This window comes from Mustela lutreola, chromosome 6 (assembly GCF_030435805.1).
Source record: "Mustela lutreola isolate mMusLut2 chromosome 6, mMusLut2.pri, whole genome shotgun sequence".
NCBI classification, from domain to species: Eukaryota; Metazoa; Chordata; class Mammalia; order Carnivora; family Mustelidae; genus Mustela; species Mustela lutreola.
Genome location: NC_081295.1, coordinates 25373013 through 25398767, shown reverse-complemented (window position 1 = coordinate 25398767; position 25755 = coordinate 25373013). Strand labels below are relative to the sequence as shown.

The following is a 25755-nucleotide window of genomic DNA, read 5'->3' as shown; positions in this document are numbered from 1 at the left end:
CACAAATTAGTAAGACTTTCCTTTGGGTTTCCATAAATAAATTCAAACAAAACACTTCCTCTATTACTTTAATAAGTAGTATTAAACTACTTATAAAAGGCTGTTAACCTTATTTCCTTACAGTATTAAAAAGGAATAAAATAGTCATTCAGTTAGTATTTGTTTTATCTGCTCTATGCCTAAGATTAGACTTGGTGCTAGGGATTCAAAAATGTATACTACACTCTAACCAGGAGAAATTTACATTCTAGTAGAATTACTATACCAGAGTGTGGTAAAATATGAGAGCAAAAATGCATATAAATGGACAAGGTGGCATGACAGCATGAAAATATGGATAATTCTGCCTCCATGCCACCATAAGCTCCATAAAGAGAGTGCATGTCTATTTTATCACTACTGATCACGAACTCCTAGCAGAGTGTCAAGGCTCATGTTAGATGTCCTATAAATATTTGTTGCCTAAAAAAAATTTAAAAAGAAAGCTTCACAGAGCAGGTGACAATGAAGATGCACGTTAAAATAGAAGTAGGAATTAGACAAAAAGATGGAAAGGGCATTTTAGGCAGAAGGAATACTACACCCACATTTTACCAATTTACTTTAATGTAGGTAACATTCAGTCTTTTATCCCAAAATATATTCTTTTTAAAAAAGATTTTATTATTTTTGCGTGCACGTGTGAAAGTGTGTGAGTGAGCACACCAGCTTGGGGGCCAGGGGAAGAGAAGCACAGTCCCACTGAGCAGGGACCCCAAAGCAGGGCTCGATTCTGGACTCTGGGATCATGACCTAGGCCAAAGGCAGATGTTTAACCAACTGAGCCACCCAGGTGCCTCTGTTTTTGTTTTCTTTTGTTTTGTTTTAAAGATTTTATTTATTTGACAGAGAGAGAGCACAAGCAGGGGGAACAGCAGGCAGTGGGAGAGGGAGAAGCAAGCTCAATCCCAGGCCCCTGAGATCAAGACCTGAGCCGAAGGCAAACACTTAACTGACTTAGCCACCCAGACGCCCCCAAAATATATCCTCTGGCAACAACATTTACGTAGTTAAAAATTTCCTAAATGAATATTTTAGTTTTTTAAAAGTAGAATAAATAAACTACCAAGGTCTCCAGTACCCACAGGGTACCCTACACAGAAGATTTTGAGTGTAACCTCAATCATTACCAATACAAACAATACTAGCTACGAAAAAAAATGTATAGCTAAAATAAAAATGGAATAAAGTACATTTTAACCACATACCATTTTAAATCAGATTTAATGAAACTCAATTTGAAAAGTAATTTAATAGATTTTTTTAATTTAACAAAATTAAACTTAGCAATGCTAACTTTAAAACAGTTGTATATGCAAGAAATAATAGGCGCTAAGATAAAAACAGGAAAAAAGGAATATTAGGCCAAAAAACAGCAATGCAGTTATTAGACCAAGTCCAATAATTAAGTACTTAGACTAAGTCGTTACACCAAGTTCTGAATGTGACATTTCAACTCGTGCTTTAGGTGAATGATAAATATGAGCTGTTGGTCTGGTCAACCTTCTGTGAGCTGCCAAGTGTTTTCTAAGAGGTCAGAGAGTAAAATTGTAGGTTGTGGGCCACATGGTCTCTGTTAGAACTATTTAGCTCCGCTACTACAGCATGAAAGCAGTCACAGGCAATAAACAAATAAATGGGTGTGGAAGGGTTCTAACAAATATTCATTTATTTACAAAAAAGATGGCTGGCCCATGATCATAGTTTGCCAACCTCTGTTCTAGGGTCTCCAACATGACTTCTCAACAATTCTTTTTATCAAAACAGCTTTACTTCCTTTTGTGCACTTTCACATAAACTGTAGGAGTGTTTCGTTAAAGCCTCCAGGACACCTATAAAAGAACATAGCAGATCGTCTCTTGTTCCACATATAAAGAAACTGAAGCTTGAAGGGATTGAGTGAGTTGCCCTATGTAGCTGCTAGGAGAGCTGAGACGAAACAACTTTTTTTTTCCCCCTTTCTCAAGATTTATTTATTTGAGAGAGAGAGAGCATGAAAGAGGGCAGAGGGAGACAGAATCTCAAGGAGATCTGCACTGAGAGAGGAGCTGATGCAGGCCTTGATCTAATGAACCTGAGATCATGACCTGAGCTGAAACCAAGTCAAATGTTTAACTGACTGTGCCACCCAGGTGTCCCTAAACATTCTTAACCACCACCCACCATGCCCAAGCCTCCAATGCCCCAAGTGAAATATTTCAAGCATTTTTAGAATCCTCTGCTGAATCCCAAAGCTCTCTATAGCAGACTCACCACACTCACTATAGATTTCAAGAACACCTATTTAAATACCAATTAAAATTATTCACTTCAATTCTGAAGCCAAATTATTCTCATATCCCTGCTTTCTTGACAAGATTTGGCCTTCTTCCTTTTAGGTTATCTTATTCACAAGTCTCCTAAAATTTCAGTTCATCTTCAAATAGCCAGCAAGAAAAAGGAAAAAGTACACTTTCTTAAAGGGCTGTAAGCTCTTTTAATAGGAATTTGTATATTCAGTAAGATAAAAGAGGCAAAGGCCTGTCTTTGCAGGGTTTGTAATCTTATTTAGAATCTAATCTAATCTAATTTAGAAATACTAGACACACAAATATAAAACTAACTCCATGAAACACAAATCTAAAGACCAACTCCATGAAACTCAAATCTAAGAGATTTAAAAGAAATGAGAACATTTAATGTAGAGTACAGAGTGTCATAAAATATGTACCTTTGAATTACTGAAGTCTCAGATAATGCCGTTTTGCATATCGAAACTTTAATACTAAATAATTACAAACACCTCCGTGACATGGTGACAATATAGTCCAAAAGATAAAAATGGTTCACGTTTTTTTAAAATTACGGTTTTTTTCTGGGAGGGGCTGGGGGGGAAAGTGGGTCTTCTATTTTATTCCTAGTTATTGCCATGAAAGTTTACCTTATATTGAACTAATTCCCTATCCAAAAATAACTACAAAAGATGGATAAAACATAGGCAGTTGTTGCTTTACACAACAGTGCAGGCCTGGAAAAGTGACCATGAAACCACATAAAGTGACCTTAATAATCAAATGTGTGATCTTTAAGAATTGTGCAAACATTAAAAACTCAGTTATAAATGTATAAAACTAATGTGTTTAGTACACTGTAATCTAAAACATTAGAAATGCTGAGAATTCAAGCCCTTTATTTACTGCTCTGTAAAAACTTGAAGCACAGTTTGAATAGTGCGCTTGCTTTCTTGACACAAACCCTACAAGGAAGCATCTTTCCTAAACCTTGCCAAGCTGTCATATTCCTTTCTAAGTGGATCAATTTCCAAACATGTTACCGTTTGCATTTCCAATGTCATGAAATATCTCTGAGAGATCCTTTAATGCTAAGTTTTTTGCCAGCATCACTTTCTCTGGGATAAATTCACCCTTTTTGTCACAACCTCTACCTCATTTATGTGGAGAGTTCACCTTCACTAATTTCCTGTGGCTGCATAACTAGTCTTTCAAAAGGCGGTAGTGGTAGTGTCAACATTCCCCCAGTCAGTAGTTTCCTCTATAATTCCACTATTTTAGTAGAATGCTGCTATCAGCATTATCACTTTTTGTTTCTCTGCCATACTTTCATCTTTCTTGGCCAATTACCTCTCTCAATTATGCAATTTTATAAAATGTTATATGGGCTTATCTGGAGACAAGGAGGCAACCCAACTACATGCTTTGCTGTCTGTGGGTAAAATAAATAACAGATGACTAATGATGATTCACTGACAGACACTGAAAGAAGTGATGTGACTGGTCTTGATCATGCATATCTGTTGTTAAATGACTCATGGACTAAAGAGTTAGCAATATAGCTTATACTTCATGTAATTTCAGTTAATACACAGTACCAAGTGAAATTTGAACCATTCTGTTAAGGACCTGGTATTATTTAACTACAGCATGTTAACTGAAATTCATGCATACTGGACCCATGCAAAACAATGGCTACCTGGGGGCGCCTGGGTGGCTCAGTGGGTTAAGCCACTGCCTTCGGCTCAGGTCATGATCCCGGGGTCCTGGGATCAAGTCCCGCATGGGGCTCTCTGCTCAGCAGGGGGCCTGCTTCCCTTCATCTCTCTCTGCCTGCCTCTCTGCCTGCTTGTGATCTCTCTCTGTCAAATAATTAAATAAAATCTTTAAAAAAAAAAAAACAAAAACAAAAAAAACAATGGCTACCTGTAAATAAGACAAATGTGTTGAAGGCATTCGAAGACAATCAATGCAGGCAAGATTAAGGAGCTAGGATCTAAAAGATGAAAAATATAGAGGGGAGCTGCAGATTCCTCTCAGCTTTCCCCTTGAATGTATTTTCTAAATCCCAGCCAGGAGAGACAGAATCCAAGTACAAAGCAAGTCTTAGTACTCTGAGAAAGCAGGTGTTGGAGTCTGTGCTCTACCTCAGGGGAGGTACTCTAGCATGCACACAAGGTACTCAGTTGTAATTCTAGAAAGATCATGGCTAGCAATAAGGGCACTTTCTCCAGAAGCTAAATACAGGAAGTTTATACCATCTGATGTTATGGGCAAAGCAACTCTAATGCTAGAAAATCCATAAAGAGAAGGATATAGTACAATGTAAGGGAATACTACAAGGTAGCTTCTTTGCAAAATTTTGTGTGTAGAGGCTGGAATTTAAACTTGTACCACTAATTCTAAGATGTACAAATTACTCACAGGATTATAGTTATTTCATACTTTATAAAGTGGTAGTCAGAAATTAAACTGCAATATTTACCATTTTGTAATCCCATCCATAGCTGTTTATGATCTTTCTTCTGCATTTCATTGATTACTTGACTTTTATGCTTTAATGCATCAGCTTCCTTCACACAAGACATAAAATGAGCTTCAATTGCATCCTTAGATGGACAGTGCAGAAGGTCCTTTTCTGGAAAACTCTACCAAAGGAAAAAAGCACATACATAAAAAAGGTAACACATATTAGAAAATTAGCTTTTTAAGGAAGTGTATCTCCCCCAATTAGCCAGTATTTTTAGCAAACCATCTGTTAACTTCCCAGAAAAGAGATTAAAGTATAATTACAAATACTTTTTAAATTTTAAGTTAAAAATCCCTAGCTACCTGGCATATTTTGTGCTTTTTCCAAATAACCTTTCTTATGTAACGATATATAGTCTAAAACAACATAAAAGAAAAAAAACAACATAAAAGAAGGATATTAAAGAGTAATAATTTAAAAAATAGATTTGTGATCAGCCATTTAATACTGACAAGAATGTGGAAGGGAATGTACATACACTGCTAGTGAGGATAGAAAACAGGACAACCACTTTGGAAACAGTTTAGTAGTCTTTTAAAAAAGGTAAACATATACCTATCATCAGAACCAGTCATTCTACAACTAGGTAATTACCTAAGAGAACAAAATCCTCTGTCCACACAAAGACTTGTGAGTGAATATTCACAGTGGCTTTATTTATAACAGCCAAAAACCAGGAAACATCCTAAATGTCAAGAGGTAAATGAACACATAAATTGTAGTATAAAATTATCAAAGTGTACATTTTAACATGTATAGTTTGCTGTAGGTCAATTTGACCCTGATTAAGCTTTAAAACGTAGCTTTTAAGATCAAATAGCTAAATTTAGGGGCACCTGGGTGGCTCAGTATTTAAAGCCTCTGCCTTCGGCTCAGGTCATGATCCCAGGGTCCGGGGGATCAAGCCTCACATCGGGCTCTCTGCTCAGCAGGGGGCCTGCCTCCTCCTCCTCTCTCTCTCTCTCTGCCTACTTGTGATCTGTCAAATAAATAAAAATCTTTAAAAAAAAACCACACACACAAATAGCTAAATTTATACCCTATACCTACACTGAATCTTTTAGGCAGTTGAAGTAATGATCACTGGACAGATAAGTGGTGTAAATGAGAGGACTAATGCTCTTTTCACTGAAAAAAGAAAGATAAGTAATAAGAGCCAACACTAACTGAACACTTACTGTGTGATGGACATTGCACTAATGCTTTTTATATGGACTATATAATTTCATCTTCGTAATGATCCTTGAGGTAAAAAGTACTATTATTGCTATTTCATAGATTTAAAAAAATTAATTAACTAGTTAATTAAAAAGCTCAGAGAGCGGACAGAGTCATATGTGGTCAAGCTAGGATTATTCTGACTCAGGAGTCCCAGTTTTTAAGTACTATGCAATACCACTTCCTCCAAAAGACCTAAATACTTAAGATAATTATATTTGAACATTATTTTACCAAAAAGTCACGGTTCTGTAAGTCCTTTGATAAAAACTGAGACAAATAATATGGCAGAAAAAAGGCATTTAGTTATAACCTATTTGGACACTATTAACAGAAAACATTAAATTATCCAAGTAATGGAAAGTGCCAGAATGACTAGGAAACTTTAAGTATTTGCCCTTCTACCAAAAGAAAAGGCACTTGACTACCTATTGCTATTTCTAAAGTTTATTTTTAAGATGCAAATGGAATCAGTCATCCCTCCTTCTGTTTAATAGAGTCTCATCTCATAGATCTGCTGAGTAAAAAGGGAAGCCACTATTTACCCACTGGTCACAACTGCCTGGAGGAGAGGGGAACAGCTGAGACAAATTGTCTCTCTAGGTACAAAGGGATTCTAGATTCACGGTGCTCTTGAACTAAAAATCCATAAAGAATGAAGGTAGATGTTTTCAGACACAGACACAAAAGGGTAAAGAATATGAGAAAATATAAAAGTCTGTAAAAATGAAAAGGCAAAAGATGAGTATGAGAGAGAGAAAGGCAAAACTAAACAATGGGAGAGGATATGGATGGCAGAGAGAGGGTCCCCTGCCCTAATCATCTTTAAAATCAGCTGTATTTGCTTTGCTTAGGCTAGACTGAAGGCATTTGTCCTGACTTCCTGACCAGGATAAATAATAAAATGTACATCATATAAATTCTATTATATTCAAATGAATTAGCATTATAACAATTATTTCTGTTTAAGAAAACTTTAACTTTGTTATACTTGATCTCTTAATTTAGAATAGCTTTTTTGGATATTCTACAGTTCTCTATGCTGCTAATTTAATTGTCTATTTTGGTTACGTATGAATGGCAAACAATATGAAAGCTCATATTCCAAAGAAAATATTATTTCCATGTAGTTTGCATTTATGACCTATTTAAGCTTATGTACTGTTAGAATTTCTTAAAAACTGTATACAATCTGATTATGAAAAAAAAGGAGTTAGGGTCTCTCAAAACGGTGGTTTGAGAAATCAGGAGGGAAAACCCCACAAATTTCTAGTGTTGCTTCAGTACAGGCTGCTACTCCTTCTCAATCAGAGAAGGTACTGAAGTTTCCCCTTTCCCCGATTTCCACTGTTTTGCAGGTTTCTAAACTTAACCAGTGGGGACACCCATAATTGATAGCTGACAATTCCAAACAATTAGTCTCAACTGCAAATGAGGGGTCTCTCAAGAGAGTGCATGTATTTGTATATGTATGCTTCAACAGAACATTCTACATCTCTATCTAGGAGAAAAGTGAACTACTTAATGAAATTAACTCAAAGGAAATACGAGATCAATAACTGAAAGAGGAAACATCTATGTAGTCAGTCACCGCAACTGAATTAATTGTGGCAATGAATAAAGTGACAGATGTCTCAAAGCCCCCTCAGCTCCTACTTAAGAGATGTTCCTCCTTCCATGATTAGGTTGGGGTGGGAGTAGGAAATCCTTTTTTAAAAGCTTCACAGTAAGATTCCAGACAGACTCTTGATTCATTACATTCTTAATATCTTCTTACACACATCAGCAGTTGTGTTTAGGTGCGTATCTTTTCAGCCCAAACAAATTCTTGCAAATAAAGGTGTAAGTCTGACCCACATTTATTTACTTCATGAATCTCCCAAGTCAGAATGCCTAATAAACTAATCTAATTTCACTCTTACAGAAGTAATCTGGAAAGTATCATTTACTTAGATATTATTGCCAGTGTCCTTCAATTAAAATATTAATCCAGAGAGTCTGATTATAGATAAATGAAGCTGGAACTACTTAAAAGTGGGGAAAAAAAAACTTTCAGTTTATTGATAATATTGCAAGCTCAGCACCAAAAGCAAGGGAAACAAAAGCAAAAAACAAACAAACAAACAAACAAACAAAAACAAACCAAGTAGGACAAGAACAAACTAAAAGGTTTGTATACAGCAAAGAAAACCATCAACAAAATGAAAAGGCAACCTAGCATAGAGGAGAAAATTCTTGTGAATCATATATCTAGTAAAGGGGTAATATCCAAAATACATAATACAAGTCATCAAGAAAAACCAAACCTCCAATTAAAAAATAGGTAGAAGAGGGGCCCCTGGGTGGCTCAGTGGGTTAAGCCTCTGCCTTTGACTCAGGTCATGGTTTCAGGGTCCTGGGATCAAGCCCCGTATTGGGCTCTCTGCTCAGCAGGGAGCCTGCTTCCCCCACCCCCTGCCTGCCTCTCTGCCTACTTATGATCTCTGTTTTCCAAATAAAATATTAAAAAAAACAAAACAAAACAGGTAGAAGATCTGAACAGAGACTTTTTTTCCAAAGACATACATACAGCAAATAGGCACATGATGCTAAACATCATTGATTCTCAGAGAAACACAAATCAAAACCACAATGAGATATCACTTCACACCTATCAGAATGGCTATTACCAAAAAGATAAATAACAAACGTTGAGGATGTAGAGAAAAAGGAACCGTTTGTACTGATGGAATATAAACTGGTGCAGCCACTACAGAAAACAGAATGGAGGCTTCTCAAACACTTAAAAATAAAATACATATAATCCAGCAATTCCACTTCTAAGTATTTATCCAAAGAAAATGAAACTGCTATCTCAGAAAGATACATGCACTCCCATATTCACTGCAGCATTATTTACAACAGCCAGGACATGGAGACAATCTAACTGTCTACTGATGGATGAATGGATAAAGAAGATGTAGTGTATGTACAGAATGGAATACTATCCAACCATTAGAAAGAACAAGATCTCAACATTTGTGACAACATGGATGGACTCTGAGGCATTATCTGATTGAAGCAGGAAACAGAAAGATGCATGCCATAATGACCTCACTTATATGTGGAATCTAAACGGGGAAAAAATAAAGCTCATAGATATAGAGAATAAACTGATAGTTGGCCAGAGGTAGGGGGTGGTGGGTTAGGCAAAAAGGATGAAGGGTATTAAAAGGTACAAACTTCTAGTTATGAAATAAATAAGTCATGGGGATGTAACGTATAGCTTGAGGACTACAGTTAATGTAGTAATATTGCATATTTGAAAGTTGCTAAAGAGTAAATCTTAATTCTTATGACAAAAAAATGTAACTATATATGATGATGGATGTTAACTAGCGATCTTTTTGCAATATATACAAATATCAAATTGTGTTACAAACTTAAAATATAATGCTGTATGTCAACTATACCTCAAGACAAGAGAGCAAAACAAAAAGTTTCCATATGATCCATAAAGAATCTAATACTCCATTAAAAATGCAAGAGTTGCTAATATAGTGTTATGGACTCAATGTTTGTGTCCCTCTAATATTCTCATGTTGAAAAGCCCTAATCCTCAGTGTGGCTGTATCTGGAGATGGAACTCTAAGGAATCAATTAAGGTTAAATGAGTTCATATGGGTGGGGCCCTGATCTAACAAGATTAGTGTCCTTCTATCTCTCTCTCTCTCTCTCTCTCATGCGCACTCTCCCTCTCTCTCTCTCCCTCCTCGGTCTCACTCTTGCTCTCCACACACAAGGAGGAAAGGACATACAAGGACAGAGAGAGAAGGCAAATATCTGCACACCAGGAAGACAATCCTCACCGAAAACTGAACCCTGCTGGACCTTGATCGATTTTCCAGCCTCGTGAACTGTGAGAAGATAAGTTTCTCTTGTTTTTAAGCCATCTAGTCTGTGGCATTTCATTACGGCAAAGTAAGCAAATTAACATACACAGCAACGTTATTTTCATTGCTGAGTCACCTCTAACACTAGACTCAGCATTCTACAGGGAAAGTACAAAGGCATAGTTTACAGGCTTACTTTTATTAAAATCTTAAGATTTCTTTCCAAGATCACTTTGGTGTGTGTGCATGCGGGGATAGGAAGGGAGATTTTTCGAATAATTTTCTAAGATATAATTTTCATGTTGAGAGAAGAATATGCTATAAAAGTTAATGGGAATTAATGCTAAAATCAACACTAAAATTTGTTAAATTTTCTTGATTCTCTAAAATCTTTTTTTTTTTTTTTGGAGATTTTATTTTTAAGTAATCTCCACACTCAAAATGGGTCTCAAACTCACAACTCCAACATTAGCCAGGTGCCCCAATTTTCTTAAATCTTCTAATTTTACCAAGAGCCAATCTACAAACTTACCTTCAGCCAATCATTTGCTTCCCTCCTGGTACAATCTAAGTACTATTTCCCAACCTGTTTGCTAGATCCCATTCTGCGAATCTTTGAAATCCAGTTCAGTTAATTATTCCCATTTTCTTCCATAATTATCTGTAACCATTTTCTTTCTAATCACTGATTCTTATTAGTTGTTTCCAAAATAAAACAAGCACCCAAAGAAAAACAAAAAAAACGTCCTTCAACCTCAGCTTCCTTCTGGCTATAGTCCTCTCTCTTCTCCCCTTCAGAGCCAACCTTTAAGGTAACCAAGCTGGGAGTCAGTTCTTACCCATCCAATCTGTTCACTATCCTCACCACTCTTGCCAACTGTTGTCCTAATGATCAACAATGATACCTCCCAGGCCTTCTTTTAAGTCCTCATCAGACATCTAACACCTCTGAATATACTCCTTGAAGCAGTCATCCAAAAGTCTGTGGCACCACACTTATTTTTCTTAGTTTCTCATTCTCATTTCCAAAAGCCTATTCTGGCACCATTCCTTCTTTCTTTCTTTCTTTTTTTAAGATTTTACTTATTCATTTTATTTGATGGGAGGAGGAGCAGAGAGAGAGGGAGAAAATCTCCAATAGAAAATCTCCTGTTTCAGGCTCCATCTCACAACCCTGAGATCACAATCTAAGCCAAAACCAAGAGTTGGATCCTTAAATGACTGAGTCACCCAGGTGCCCCAAATGTTGGTAATTTTTAAGTTTCTAGTCTAGCACCTCGTTGCTTTTTTTTCATTCCACATACTCCCCTTCATAAACTTACCTACTTCCTCATCATTTATAGACTAGTACATCTCAATATCTTGTCTCCAGCCAAGATCCTTCCCATGACTAGGACCCATACACTCATTTATCTATGAGACATGGCGTAAGGCATAGGAGACTTCAACAAATTCCAAAGTAAAGAAATAAGTTCCCCCGACTCCTCCTCCCTCATTTCCCATATTCAAGCAAGTTCTATTGAATCCATATCTTAAACAGATCTGAACCCATTCACTTTCAGCATTCCCAGAGCTGCTTTCCTAGTATAAACTAACAACTATCTGACATTTCTGAAAAACTTCACAACTGGGTCCAGGTCCCAAATCTTAACCCCTTTAATTCCACTTTCACATTTGGAGTCACAGGGATCTTCCTAAAATGCAAATCAGATCTTCTCACTCAGCTGCTCTGCTCTTTCATGATAAAATCAAACTTCGTCCAAAGCCTTCAAGGTCTAAATGACTTAGATCTTCTGCTAACCTCTTCATCATAATCTCCTGCTCCATTTTCTTTCCTTTCTCTCACACACACATTCTCGGCCCCAATGATCTTGATTATCTGTCATCTGCTCAAACATTCTTTTAGCCATACTCTCTCATTTCTGTGCCTCTGCACAAAGTATCTCCTTTGCCTACAACACTTACTCCTTGCCTATCACTTGACCACTTATACAACTATCCAAAAATATCCTCCTCAATCTTCAGGTTCAGTTTCAACATTACTTCTTCCAAGAAATTTCTTACTTCCCAAGTGTAGGTTAAGTTTACAAAGTTCATATAGTTGATTCTATAATATTTATGTTCTTAGGTCATACTACTCTTAAGCTCCAGAAGGTAGAGACCAGGACTTTTCTCACTTGTGCTTTCTCAATAAACTTTGTAAATTAAGTGAACTTCATTGAGATACAATTCAGAGTGAAATGTAGAAATTTTAAATGTACAGTTAAATAAACTAATACTACCTAAGTGTCAGCCCAAACAAGATATAAAATATTACTATCACACCCAAGATGTTCTTTGGTGCCCTTTGCAATCAGTTCCCTCATTATGACCCAACTAGCTGATCTGATTTGCAGCAAAAGATTAATAGCATTTTTTTACTTATTAGCATAATGTTTTTGAAATTCATCTATGTTACTCTATGTATAAATAGTTGCCTTCTGCTGCTAAGTACTACATCATTGGATTGATAAACCACTCTGTTCACCCAAAAACCTGTTAATACACATTACAATTGTATCCAGAAGGATGCATGGGTGGCTCAGTCAGTCAGGTGTCTGCCTTCAGCTCAGGTCCTGATCCCAAGGTACTAGGATCAAGTCCCACACTGGGCTCCTTACTCAATGGGGAGCTTGCTTCCCCCTCTGCCTGTTGCTCCCCCGGCTTGTGCTAACAAATATATAAAATGCTTAAAAAAAAAAAAAAAAGATTGTATCCAAGTACACAAGTCTTTTGTGAACATGTTATCATTTTTCTTTGTTGTTTTTTTTAAAGATTTTATTTATTTATTTGACACCGAGAAAGAGTACGCATGAGCAGGAGACACGGCAGGTAGAGGGAGACAGAGAAGCACATTCCCTGCTGAGCAGAGAGCTTGACATGGGGCTCAGTCTTATGGCCCTGAGATCATGAACAGAGCCAAAACCAAGTCGGAAGCTTAACCAGCTGAGCCACCAGGTGCCCTGAGCACTCACTGTGATTTAAACATACACCTCCCTGATGAATAAAGGTACTGAACATCTTTTCACATGCTAATTGTTCCTATATAAAGATATACATATTATATGCATGTATATTTATAAATAGTGTGTGTGTATATATATACACACACACACACATTTATGTATATATTTAAACTATTCAAGTTTTTTGGATTTGTTCCAAAGCAAATCATCTATTAGGGAACAATTTCAGCAAATTTTGTATTTACTTCTGTAAATACTGTCCATAAACAATACTAAATGAACGCAAAAATTGCACCCAGCTAACCTGAGCCACAAAATATACAAAACGTAACCTCAGCAATAGACCCGTTACCTCAATTTATGTTACAAACTATACTCATCCACATTCAAAGCTACAATTTTGTCTGATTTGATAACTTTTCTTCCGCCACTTCACTGGCAAGCTGTCATCCCTTCTGATCCTCATCTCTACAAACTTAGTCTTTTTCTATATAAAGTGCCAAACTTGTGGTAGTATTTATGTATTTAACCATTTAACTCATGTAAAACTTTTACATGTTTTTAGGTTTTATTTTTTATTTTATTTTTATTAGCTTTTATTAGGTTCCTGTCTTTTTTGTCACTAATAGTTTTTGGTTTTGTGCCCTTAATGCATTTTCCCCATAAGTCCTGTGATTTTTAACAGCACCTTGTTTTTTAGGAATGCTTGTTTTGCAGTAAAGCAAAGCTACCCATAGAAGTGGTAGGAACAGACATCCTTTCCCTTTTTCCTGATCTTACGGTGAAACATTCAGTAAGCCACCGTTTAGCATGATTTTAGTTCTAGAGTTTTCATATTTACTCTTTGCCAAATCAAGGGGATTCCCTATTATTCCTAAGTTTGCTAAGAGTTTTGAAGATAAATGGGTACTGAATTTTGTCAAAAGCTTTTTTGGTAAGGATCTATGTGATTGCATGATTTTTTTCTATTTTTCTATAAATGTGCTGAACTTCACTGATTCATTGATATTTGAATCGCCCTTACATTCCTGGGACAATCTCAACCAGGTTGTGGTGTACTATCCTTTATTGAAGATTCAGTTTGTTAGTGTTTTCTTAAGAGTGTTTGTATTTATGCTCATGAGGGATATTGGGCTGTATTTTTTTCCCCTTTAATATCCATTACACATTCTTGTATCAGTTACTCTGGCCTGTTAAACAAACTGGGAAATAGTCCCTCCTCTTCTGTTTTCTGAAAAAAGTCTGTGAAGATTAGTACTATTTGTTCCTTAAATATTTGACAGAACTCATCAATGAAACTTTGTGAATTTCACTTTGTAATTTTTAATTACAAATCCAACTTCTTCATATATTTAGAGGCTACTCATTTCTATTTATTGTGTCAATTTCAGTAAATTATATTTTTGTTGAGTATGTCCATTTATCAAATTCACTGGCATAAAGTTGTTCATTATATTTCCTACTATCCTTTTAATGGCTGTAGGATCAGTAGTAATGTCCCATTTTTTGTTCCTGGTATCAATAAGCTGTTTTTTCCTACCAACCCACAACTCTCCCCATGCACTTGAAAATCTGCATATAACTTTTGACTCTCCCCAAATTTAACTAATAATCTGTTGACTGGATGCCTTACCAGTAACATAAACAATCAATCAAATGTTTTGTATGGTGTATGTCTTATACACTGTATTTTATAAGAGAGTAAGCTACAAAATAGAAAATGTTAAGGAAAAGAAAATATTACAGTACTATATTTATCAAAAAAAATTTGGACATGAGTGGACCCACACAATTCAAATCATGCTGTTCAAGGGCCAACTATATTCTATTATATGGATATACATTTTGTTTACCCACTCATCTGCTGATGAACCCTGGGGTTGCTTCCACTTTTTGGCTATTATGACTAATGTTGCTATGAACATACCAGTACAAGTTTTTAGGGGGACATGTATTTTCAGTCCTCTGGGGTATGTAACTATGACTGGAATTGGTGGCTCATATGGCAAGTCTATGCTTAATGATTTGAGGAAATGCCAGACTACTCTCCAAAGCAGCGTATCATTTTACATTACTATGTAACACAGGAGAGTACCAATTAATCCACACTTTAACACCTGTTATCATCCAACTTTTTGATTATAGCTATCTTAGCAAGTTGAAGAGGTAACTCAATGGTATCTTTCTTTGCCTTTTTTTTAACAAGTATTCTAAGCATCACTGCATATGCTTCTGGCCATTTTTTATCTACTTTGGAGAAATGTCTACTCAAATACTTTGCCCATTTTTAATTGGGTTATTTACCTTTTCCTTATTGAATTCTAGGAGTTCTTTATATACTCTGGACACTGGACCCTTCTTAGACATATGACTTTGCAAATATTTTCTCTTATGGGTTGTCTTTTCACTTCCTTTGAAGCACGAAAGTATTTCATTTTGATCAAGTCCAATTTACCTGTTTTTCTTTTCCTTTGGTTGTTTGTGCTTTAAGTGTTATACCTAAGAAATTACTGCCTAATCAAAATTTATTTTTTCTAAGAGTTTTATCATTTTAGTTCTTACATTTAGATATCTGATCCACTTCTACTTATTTTTTAATAGCAGTCAGTTTCATTCTCTTACATGTGGGTATCCAGTTGTCATAGCACAATCTGTCAAAAAACCACTCTTTCCTTCACTGCACTGTCTCGGCACCCATACAAAAAAATTAACTGTCCACATATGTATGTGTTTTTATTTTGACTTTCACTTCAACTCCATTGATTTATGTTTGTCCTTATGCCAATATCATGGAGTTTGGGTTACTATAGCTTTGAAACCAAAAAATGGGAGTCTAATCATTATTTCTTAAAAACATTTTCCTGAATCACAAAAACATTTTCCTGAATCACTCCCTCTTTCCTCTCCTTCTAGGCCTTTACGTACATGTATGTAAGACTGCTTGACATTATCCTAGAGGCCATCAGGATTGTCTCCCTCCCCCACCAGCACCAGTTTTCTTCTCTCAATTCTTAATACTGCATAATTTCTATGGATCTGACTTCAAGTTCACAGAATCTTTCTTGTGCCATCTCTAATTCACATTAAGCCTATCCAGAGAATTTTTCATTTCATATATTTTTCTTCTTAGTTCTACAATATCGTAATATTATTTTAAGTAACTGACTTAATAGTTGGTTTAATTCATTCTTCCTAATTCCAAATGTGAGTTTTCTCAGGGTCAGTTTCTATTAACAGCATTTTCCTCCTTTTGATATGTTTCAAGTTTTATTGATTATTTGCATGTACAGTAAATACTGGTTGCATGCTGGACATTGTAAGTACAGTGTGAGGATTCTTGATTATACTGTCTTTCTTGATGAGTTTTGTTCTGCCTAGTGCCTCTCCCTGATCCCCAAAAGAGCTAATTTTAGGCTTTATTAGAGAAGATCCAGAGCAATCCTTACTCTTAAATAGGAGTTGGCCAACTTTTTCTGTAAAAGGCTAGAGAGTAAATGCAATAGATTCGTGGGCCACGTAGTGTCTATAGCAAATGTGACTTTGTCCTTGTGGCCCCAAAGTAGTAGGTAAATGAATTAGCATGGGTGGTTTCATTTTATATATTTTTTAAAGATTTTATTTATTTATTGGAGAGAGAGTGAGCAAGAGTGAGAGAGAGCATAAGCAGAGGTGGAGCTGCAGAGGGAGTGGGAGAAGCAAACACCCTGCTGAGCAGGGAGCCTGATACAGGTCTCAAACCCAGGACCTCAGGATTATGACCTGAGCTAAAGGCAAACGTTTAACTGACTGAGCCATCCAGGTGCCTCTGGATGGCTGCATTTTTAAACAAATTTATTTATAGTCACTAGAATTTATATTCCACATAATTTTCAAGTTTCACAAAATACTATTCGTTTTTAAAACTCTTTTCTAGGGACACCTGGGTGGCTCAGTCAGTTAAGCATCTGCCTTCAGCCCAGGTCATGTTCCCAGGGTCCTGGGATCAAGCCCCACATTGGGCTCCTTGCTAAGCAGGGAGCCAGTTTCTCCCTCTGCCTCTGCCCTCCCCACCCCCTACTGCTGCTCACTCTCTCTCTCTCACATTCTCTCTCTCTCTCTCTCTCTAATAAATAAGCAAAATCTTAAAAAAAAAAGTGAAATAAAATTTTTTCTGCCACTAAAATATAAAAAAACCATCCTTAGATCATAAGCCAAACAAAAACAATCAGTAGGCCAGATATAACACAGACCATAATTTGTTAATCCTGCTCTGAGATATAATAGTTACTCCTACAGCAGGTCTTTCTGGTCTCAGATAAATGTTTAGTACGTTAACTAGGTCTCTCTCCACCCTGGGTGGACTAGAATCCAACATCTCCAGGTGTAATGGGGCTTGTCCCACTCTAACATGCATTCTCTTATCTGACCTTGAGGAGTATTGCCTATGAGTATGCACCACAACTGTCAGAAAAGGACTTTTGGGAAACTCACACTTATACTTTTCTGAAACCCTGCTCAGCAAATTCCAGCTGCTTCAGTAGCCCAGAACTCCAATCTTTGCATCCTTAACTCAGCAGGACTTCCCTGCTCTGCTTGAGTTCCACTCCCCACGACACAGTCAGGAAACTGCCCTGAAACAGAGATGGGCTAAATGTGGTGCTCACCTTGTTTGTTCTCTTTCTCTCTAATGTCCAGTGCCTGAAAAGAGCTCTACTTCATTTATTTTGTCCAGTTTTATAGCTGTTTATGGCTGGAGGAAAAATCCAATCCAATTACTCTGTCATGGCTGAAAAGTAGATGTTAACCTCAATAAATATTTGATGAATAAAATAGTGACTAAACAAACCATATTTCATAAAATTTTAAGTATACCTGATCCTACATCCTCTCTACCTCCTTCACACCTTTCTGTAATCCCTTCCCACGGGCTATAGGCAGGGCCTTAATTTGCACTTAACCAAAAGAATATAGTGAAGGTTACTGGATCTAACTCCTGTGATTTTAAGTGACACTTACATAAAACTCCAATCTTGCTAAAAGACTAGCTCTAGAGACCTTTTGTTGGCTGAAAGAAGTAAGCTGCCTTACTGGGAAAGTCCACATGGCAAGGAACTTTAAGCAGCCTTTAGGTGCTGAGTGCAGCCTCCAGCTGACAGTCAAAAGAAAGGGCCCTCAGTCCTATAATCACATGGCAATGAATTCTGCCAGCAACATGAGTGAGCTTAGAAGAAGATTCTCAGTTTCCAGGCAAGAATGTAGCTGAGCCAACACCATGATTACAGTGGGGCCCTAAGCAGAAGTTCCACAGAAATGGTGAAGTAATAAATTTGTGTTATTTTAAGCTGCTACATTTGTGGTGATCTGTTACACAGAAACAGATAACTAATGTACTACACTACTGATAGATACTACAAAACAACTACTAATATTCAGAGCTGGCAAGTACATGAAGCAGAAGCATGGGAATGACCATGAAGTACACTCAAGAACAAGGAAAGCTACCTCAGACCTATGTCATCAACACGCAGTGGAAAAGCAGAAATACAGTAAATTACCTCAGGGAGACACAGTGGCTCTTGGCCTAGCAAGAAAGAACGAAACCATCAGAAAAGGGCTGTGGGCAGTCACACAAATATATTTAAAGAACAGTCAAAACCAGTGGTAGTGCCTTCCAACCACTGTAGGAAAGACAGAGAATATCTTGGTCCAAAAACCTAATTTTGTCTAGTCACAATCATTCAGCAGCATTTTACACAGAAGCACTTACCTTAATGCTGACCCTCTTTTACCTAGCAAATGCGAGCTCTTACCAATAATAATCACTATCCAAAATTTAAAATTAAAATCTATGCTCTTACCAAAACCAAAATACACCAATTTAGCACGTTACCAGAAAGAAAGAAAAAAACCACCAAGGTATTGCTGATTTTGTTTACTCATTAAACTTTATTTAGGATATGCAACAGAATCTGGAATTTTAAAGAACCCACTATGTTCACCTGATGCTGAATCATATAACGAATCTCTCTTTTTAAAAATTCCACAGCAACTTTTTAATTTTAATTCAGCTTTGCAAGCAGCATACCCATAGGAATAATATAAATATTAGAGGAAAAAAATAGAGAAGGAGAAAGCCAAAGTAGCAAAATATTGGTAACTGGCAAATCAAGGTAAGAAGTATGTGGATGTTCACTAGACAACTCTCAACTTTTCAAATACAGATTTAAAATTTTTAAAATAAAAAAGTGAAGAACGAGAAATAAGATAATTTTCTCAGTAAGCTAATGAAGTTTAGGGATCATAAATATTCTTGAAGCTAATTAGAAAAGTCTGAAGAAGTTACTATTTTCACTCGTTTTGATAAATGGAGGAAGAAAGCAAAATAAATATCTAAATCTACGTTTTAAAGCAGTAAACACATTACAATTATGTAATGTTTCTCTCTCAGAATTCCAAAGATAATATAAAAATTTCTAAAAACATTAATTTTCTGAATCATCCTTACAAATTTTTGGTTCTTTACACAATATTAACTTCTAAATCTGCACTGTTCTCCAAATACTTGTTATTCAAAAAGTGGTCTGCTGAATCAGTAACACTGAATTACCTGTGAACTTGTTAAAAATATAGAACCTCAACAGCCAAACTATGAATGCAGCCCATGTGTCCATCTATAGATGAATGGATAAAGAAATTTTACATGTATCTATATAGACGTATGTATATACATATACACACACAAATTTTATATATATACAAATATGTATGTTTATATATATATGTGTGTATATATATGTGTGTGTGTGTGTGTGTGTGTATATATATATATACACATGAATATTATTCAGCCATAGAAAAGAATGAAATCTTGCCATTGGCAACAACATGGATAGAGCTAGAGAATATAATGCTATGGAAAATAAGTCAGAGAAAGACAAATACCGTATGATTTCACAGATACGCGGAATTTAAGAAACCAAACAAAGGGGAAAAAAGAGACAAACCAAGAAACAGACTGTTAGTTACAGAGAACAGATGGTCACCAGAGTGGAGGTAATCATAGCTTCAGGATCACCGACGACCCACAGTCTTTACAGTGAGGGAAGGATTATTAATTTCATCTATTATATAATGAAATTGTAGTGGTGGTAAGACAAGATTAGGATAGTGACTAATAGAACAGTTTAAGCTGTTTCTACTTGTATATCTATTGTACTTGTGTGTTACATTAGCTGTTAACATCAATGAAATAATTTAAATCACTAAGGAGCTAATCAGGACAACAATCATTAATGTATGATCATGAAGTGTAAAAGTTCTTCTACAATAGGTGATGCTGCATCTTGGAAAGGTAGCTGGAATGGATATGTCACCAAGATATAAAGTGTTTGGACTTCTAATTTCACTTAGACAAAGTTATATGATTTTTACTAATACCTCACTCATTGAGAAAGAAACAGAAGTTATGATACTGGCTTGTTACCAGCTGGAGGAGGTTTGATTCCTTTCCTTCCTATTTTACATTTATGTAAGAAGATTCTTCAAAGGTATGATATGGGGAGGCATCCATGCAGTCATTTGAGACAAGCAGTTGTTAATTCCACTACTGCAATTTTGGCTTAGATGCAAATTCCTCTCAAATTATGAAAATAATTAACATTATTGCTATTAATGAAATAAATGAATAAACCTACAGTAGATGAGATGGTATTTCATGCTGTATACACATGTGGATAATCAGAGTGAGCTGGTGGCATTCTTGAAAAGTCAAGAAAGTGTGATGGTAAGAAAGTTATGTTAACACATTTATTTGTGTTTGTGAAATGAATTTTTGCTCAGGCTGAGCTAAATGTATAGCCTGAAAATAATGGGAGCCAGTGAACAAATCCCCCTATAATGGTAAATAATGCTTCTATTGATAAGATATAATGAAATTATGCTAGCACGTAACACGCATCATGGAGAACAAAGCCCATGGATCAAGTAGCTAGAAGTTAAGTCCTTCCAGGCCTCCTACTATAAATAAGAAAATAAAACATGAGGCTCAGAGTATGGCTGGCGATCATTTAATATTTCCTCCAAGGAGAGTTGTTTCTCAATTAAATACTTTTCCTCTCATAGGAATGGCAATCCTTATGGTAGCTGATATAAAACACACTCATGTGTCAACATCTATGCCAAAGGTGAATATACGATGAACTTGTGCAATGAAGTCTAAAAATCCAATGGAAAAAAAAAAAAAATTAATTAAAAAAATAAAAACACAGAACCTTTGCCCTCAGCCCAAACCTACAGAATCAGAATCAAAATCAGTACCTTAACAAGACACAAAGGTAATCTGTATGCACATTAAAGTTTGAAGAACACTACTCTAGACATTAAAATTCATTTACTATATACATTATATACCTATTCAAATGACAAGCAGCAAAGTCCATTAAAAATTAGAGAAAATATCTGAAAGCTATTTAACAGGTATTCTCCCCCAAGAATTCAGTCTGAACCACAAAATGATCAAATGTGTGAGGTAGAGGCAGCCGGGGGTGGGGGTGGGGGGTCTCTTGGGAGAGTTTATCATTGCATAAAACCTAATCAAAATCAATTTATATCTTTGAAAGCAACTGTAAAACAAATAAATTCCAAGCTGTCTGGTTAAAATACAGATATCATTTAACATACTCAATATCAAAAAGATAAAATACACATTGACACATCAACTGACATAAAGTTGTTACTCGATAAATTCAATCAACTGATAAGCTATTAACCAGAAACTAAGGACAAAACGAAACACTGCTTCCTCATACTAAAAGCATCTGCTTTTCTACCTACAAAAGTCTTACTTGATTTCATTATAATGAATCAAAAGCCATAAAGCAATATAACAGAAATGGGCCTACATTAATCAGTATAACCATAAATTAAACACTTAGGGCCAACTTTTGAAGAAAGCTAAGTCTTATAACCCTAAAAAAAAGGGAACTTAGTATACAGAAAGAAATTCTCCACCAATACGGGCCAGGTGCAGAAAGTGTAAGAAGAGCTAACAGAAATACACTGGTAGCTTGAGCAAATTTATAGCACCCTCTATAATATCCTTATTAGCTCTACAATTCTGCTTTCTATTTAATTTCTCTAATAAACTTCCCATCTGGTAAGAAAATGGTGACCTACCAAAGACCTCAAAGAGTGATTCATTTAAAAACACCAAGAACATACCCATTACATGTAACACAAAAATCATATTTTCTGTGTAAAATAAGTATTTTCTAGAACAACAACAAAAACTGAGGGAGAATACTGGTATTCTTCTACAGTTTTGCAAATATCTTTAATGTTTGGCTTTTTAGAAAACAGAGGAACTATTTGCTTCTACGTTCGGTGCTTTTAATGTTGTTTTGACTAACTTATATAAATATATAGGCTTATAAAAATATGTACCTGGAAAAAGGAGTAGCATTTTAATAGACTTCAGATTTGTGGATATTCTTTTTTGATACTACACCAGATTCAATAAGTATAGTTTATTAGAACATTAATGTGGAATCTGAAAGCTTATCAATAAACATTTTGATTTCTGTTACATTAAAATTCCTAATTCTGACCTTGCATTATGAATGGTTCTTTTTCACATACATTATTTTGTAACATCATGCATTGACCATTTGGAAAATACTTGTTTGCTGAATTAATGTAGATCTCAAAACACTGACACATTTCAATACATAAAATTTCTTAAAAATAAGATCTGTTAAAATGACCAAAAATCTCAACAGAAAACTGTTTTAAGAATAATAAAGCTGTTAAGGTCATGGTAGCAGATATGTTTTCCAAAGTTCCAATTTTCATTTAGAAGTTCACATTTTAACACTGTCAATAAATACTGTTGTCCTTACTCTGAGAGAGTCAATTCGTTTATTTTAAGAAACTATCTTACAAATACCCAAATACACTTTATCAGTTACTCTTTTGAATAAAAAACGGTGTTTTATGAAAAAAGTGGCGTGTTCAGCTTGCCCTCAAACAAGGGCTTCAGTGCTTTTCCTTAAGACAGTCATCGTATGGGCGCCTGGGTGGCTCAGTGGGTTAAGCCGCTGCCTTCGGCTCAGGTCATGATCTCAGGGTCCTGGGATCGAGTCCCGCATCGGGCTCTCTGCTCAGCGGGGAGCCTGCTTCCTCCTCTCACTCTCTGCCTGCCTCTCTGCCTACCTGTGATCTCTCTCTGTCAAATAAATAAATAAAATCTTTAAAAAAAAAAAAAAAAAAAGACAGTCATCGTATTTGGCAAAGAGCAGAAGTGCTTTATGTGCATTCTCATTTTGACACACAGGAGATTAAAAAGACATGTACTTAAGAGTTAAAATGAAGAATAATTGATAATTTGTACTGCTTCATCCAGAATAGTCTTAAGTGAGGCTGATATTCTTTCTACTTCAAGTGTGTGGGAGTGAAGAACACAATAACCACTTGTACAGAGTGGTGCACTGCCCTGCTCTGTGCTGTGGTGCCCACAGTTTGACCCACCATCTCTTTTGCAGATCAGTACAAATGTAAACACAGAGGCAAGGGCAAATAGAACCTTAATATTATTATGGAAACAGACTGGACCTCATGAATCCATTCCAAGAGCCTTGGGTACCCCTATGGGTCCACAGAGTACTTTGAGAAGCACCGCACTGCACCACTACACTAGAACAATCGAAACAATTCGAAGCCTTTCCTATCATTATTATAGTCCACTGATGCACTCAATCAGTGATTACAGAAGGCTTGGTATGTGGTGCCAGGTGGGCACCATAAAGTGTCCCAGTGTTTGAGTGTCTTTGTGTCATTCACTCATATATCGCAAGCATCTAGAATAGTGCCTGGCTGGCACATAGTAGGCTTCTGGTAGGTGTTGAATGAATAAATAAATGGGTAGCTATGATATATTTTAACCTAGATTCCAAAGTCCTAGAGTGCATCCCTCTCACATGAATAATTATGGGAACTGTTTTTCAACATAATGGGAAAGACTAACATATTAGGCAATACAGAACCTCTACACTCATTATGCTTGGAGTAGCTTTACTTTATACCGTTCTAAACTTAAATTATTATAAATACAGGAAGTCTTCACTTTGCATGATACCATGGTAACTGAAAGTCATGCATATTAAAACCATATCCTACTCTGGTTCTGTGGTAACCAAAATCTGTGGTAACATGGTACTCTGGAAAGCACATTAGTGCAAATGAGAGGGAAATAAATGCCAAAGACCCACACACTCAACTAAATAAAGTGGGAAGGAAAGCATCTTAGGAAGAACAGGTGAGCAGCCTTTGGGCTGTGACTCTGAATGAGAGCCCCTTACAGGAAAGCAAATTAGATATCTAAAATGACTTTTCAAACTCCTAACATGCTTCCCTGCCACAATTCATCGCGCTTTGAGTATCACTGCCTAGTTATCAACTAAAAGAGGTATTTCAATCCTTCAGTGGTATTTGTTTATTGCTTGGGGAGCAGGGGCTGAAGAATCAAGATGGTTAAGGGGAAAGACAGACCACTTTATAAACTATTAGGACAAAATTAAGTTACAATAAATGAACTGATCATAGAAACTACCGGAATTAAAATTTCTCAAAACACACTCAGGTCAAGTCTTTGGAGTTCTGTCTCATAACGTTTCTCACAATTCAATCAAAACAGCCTCAGAGATACTCAACACATTAAGTTGTACCCCTTCCCTACTCCCACTTCCAACCCACATCTAAACTCTGGATTTTGTTCTTCTTATTGGAGATTTTTTCTTGATGAATATAAACATTCCAAAATATTACAAATTTTAAACAGCATATTCAGCTCCAAAAATAGGCATTCATGCATTTAATGTTTAAATGACTCTGCCAAGAGTTAGTAATAAATCAAAAGATATATGGGTAAAAACTAGCGGCAGCTTCACCATTAAAGTGTCATGGAAGAAGCAATAAACAACTTCACTTAAAAAAAATTCTATTCTAAACCTACCTACGAAATACTGTAAGAGGAAGAAATGGGAAATGCTATTTAAACTATACCTTAAAATGCACTATGATGTTCCAAGGAAGAGCTGAACTTGATGCAAGTAGATCAAACAGCAAACCAATTGGATAATGCCTAAAAATGAAAGAGTACGTTTTAAGAAAGAATACTTTAAAGTTATAACTACAACTCCAAAATAAATTTCAGCATATACTGTAACATCAAATATCAGGGGGCTTTAACCACAAATCATAGAATGATAATATATTACTGTTACTTGCCCAAGCTAATATGGTATAGTTTCCAGGTATCAGTTTTCTTCTAAGCATTTCATTCACTGAAGCCCCAATATACATAATGGGATAGTGCTTAAGAATCTTTTATCAGCCATGACCACTGCTGTATCACACTACTGCAGTATCTGACTACCATCCCAGTATTCACATTGGACAAACAGGTTTTTCAAGCTTATATAAACATATTTTTTAATTCTTTAAGTATTAGAAAATTCTAAGAACTAAGAAAATCACCTTAAAAAGCATGCAATCATCTATTTTGTGGTTAATATTAATGCCATAGAAAGTGAGCCTTTCATTTATGCATACATATGTAAATACAGATTAGGCTTATCCTTTATAAAAAACTATTACCTGCTTTTTCTGTATAACAACATATCAACATTTTCCAAAGTCACTGAATATTTTTCTGCAACCTCAGACTGAAGTTTTTTACAAAAATAAATTCAGGACTTCCTAAATAAGAGAACCTTTCCAAATATAAATATTACTTACAGTGAAGCAAACCTTGCAGATTTCAACAAAGAAATCTTATTTTTTAAATC

At 35.9% G+C, this 25755-nt stretch overlaps 1 protein-coding gene across 4 annotated transcripts in view; it reads right to left on the bottom strand.

Moving 5' to 3' along the window:
• ATG5 (autophagy related 5) overlaps positions 1 to 25755 on the bottom strand; it is a 124535-nt gene that overhangs the window by 74181 nt on the left and 24599 nt on the right. For all 4 annotated transcript variants that reach the window (XM_059176972.1, XM_059176971.1, XM_059176974.1 and 1 more), the window contains 2 exons: positions 24971 to 25049; positions 4795 to 4957 (listed from right to left, as the gene is read on the bottom strand). In XM_059176972.1, coding sequence (XP_059032955.1) covers positions 4795 to 4957; positions 24971 to 25049 — 242 coding nt within the window. The remainder of the gene's footprint in view (positions 1 to 4794; positions 4958 to 24970; positions 25050 to 25755) is intronic.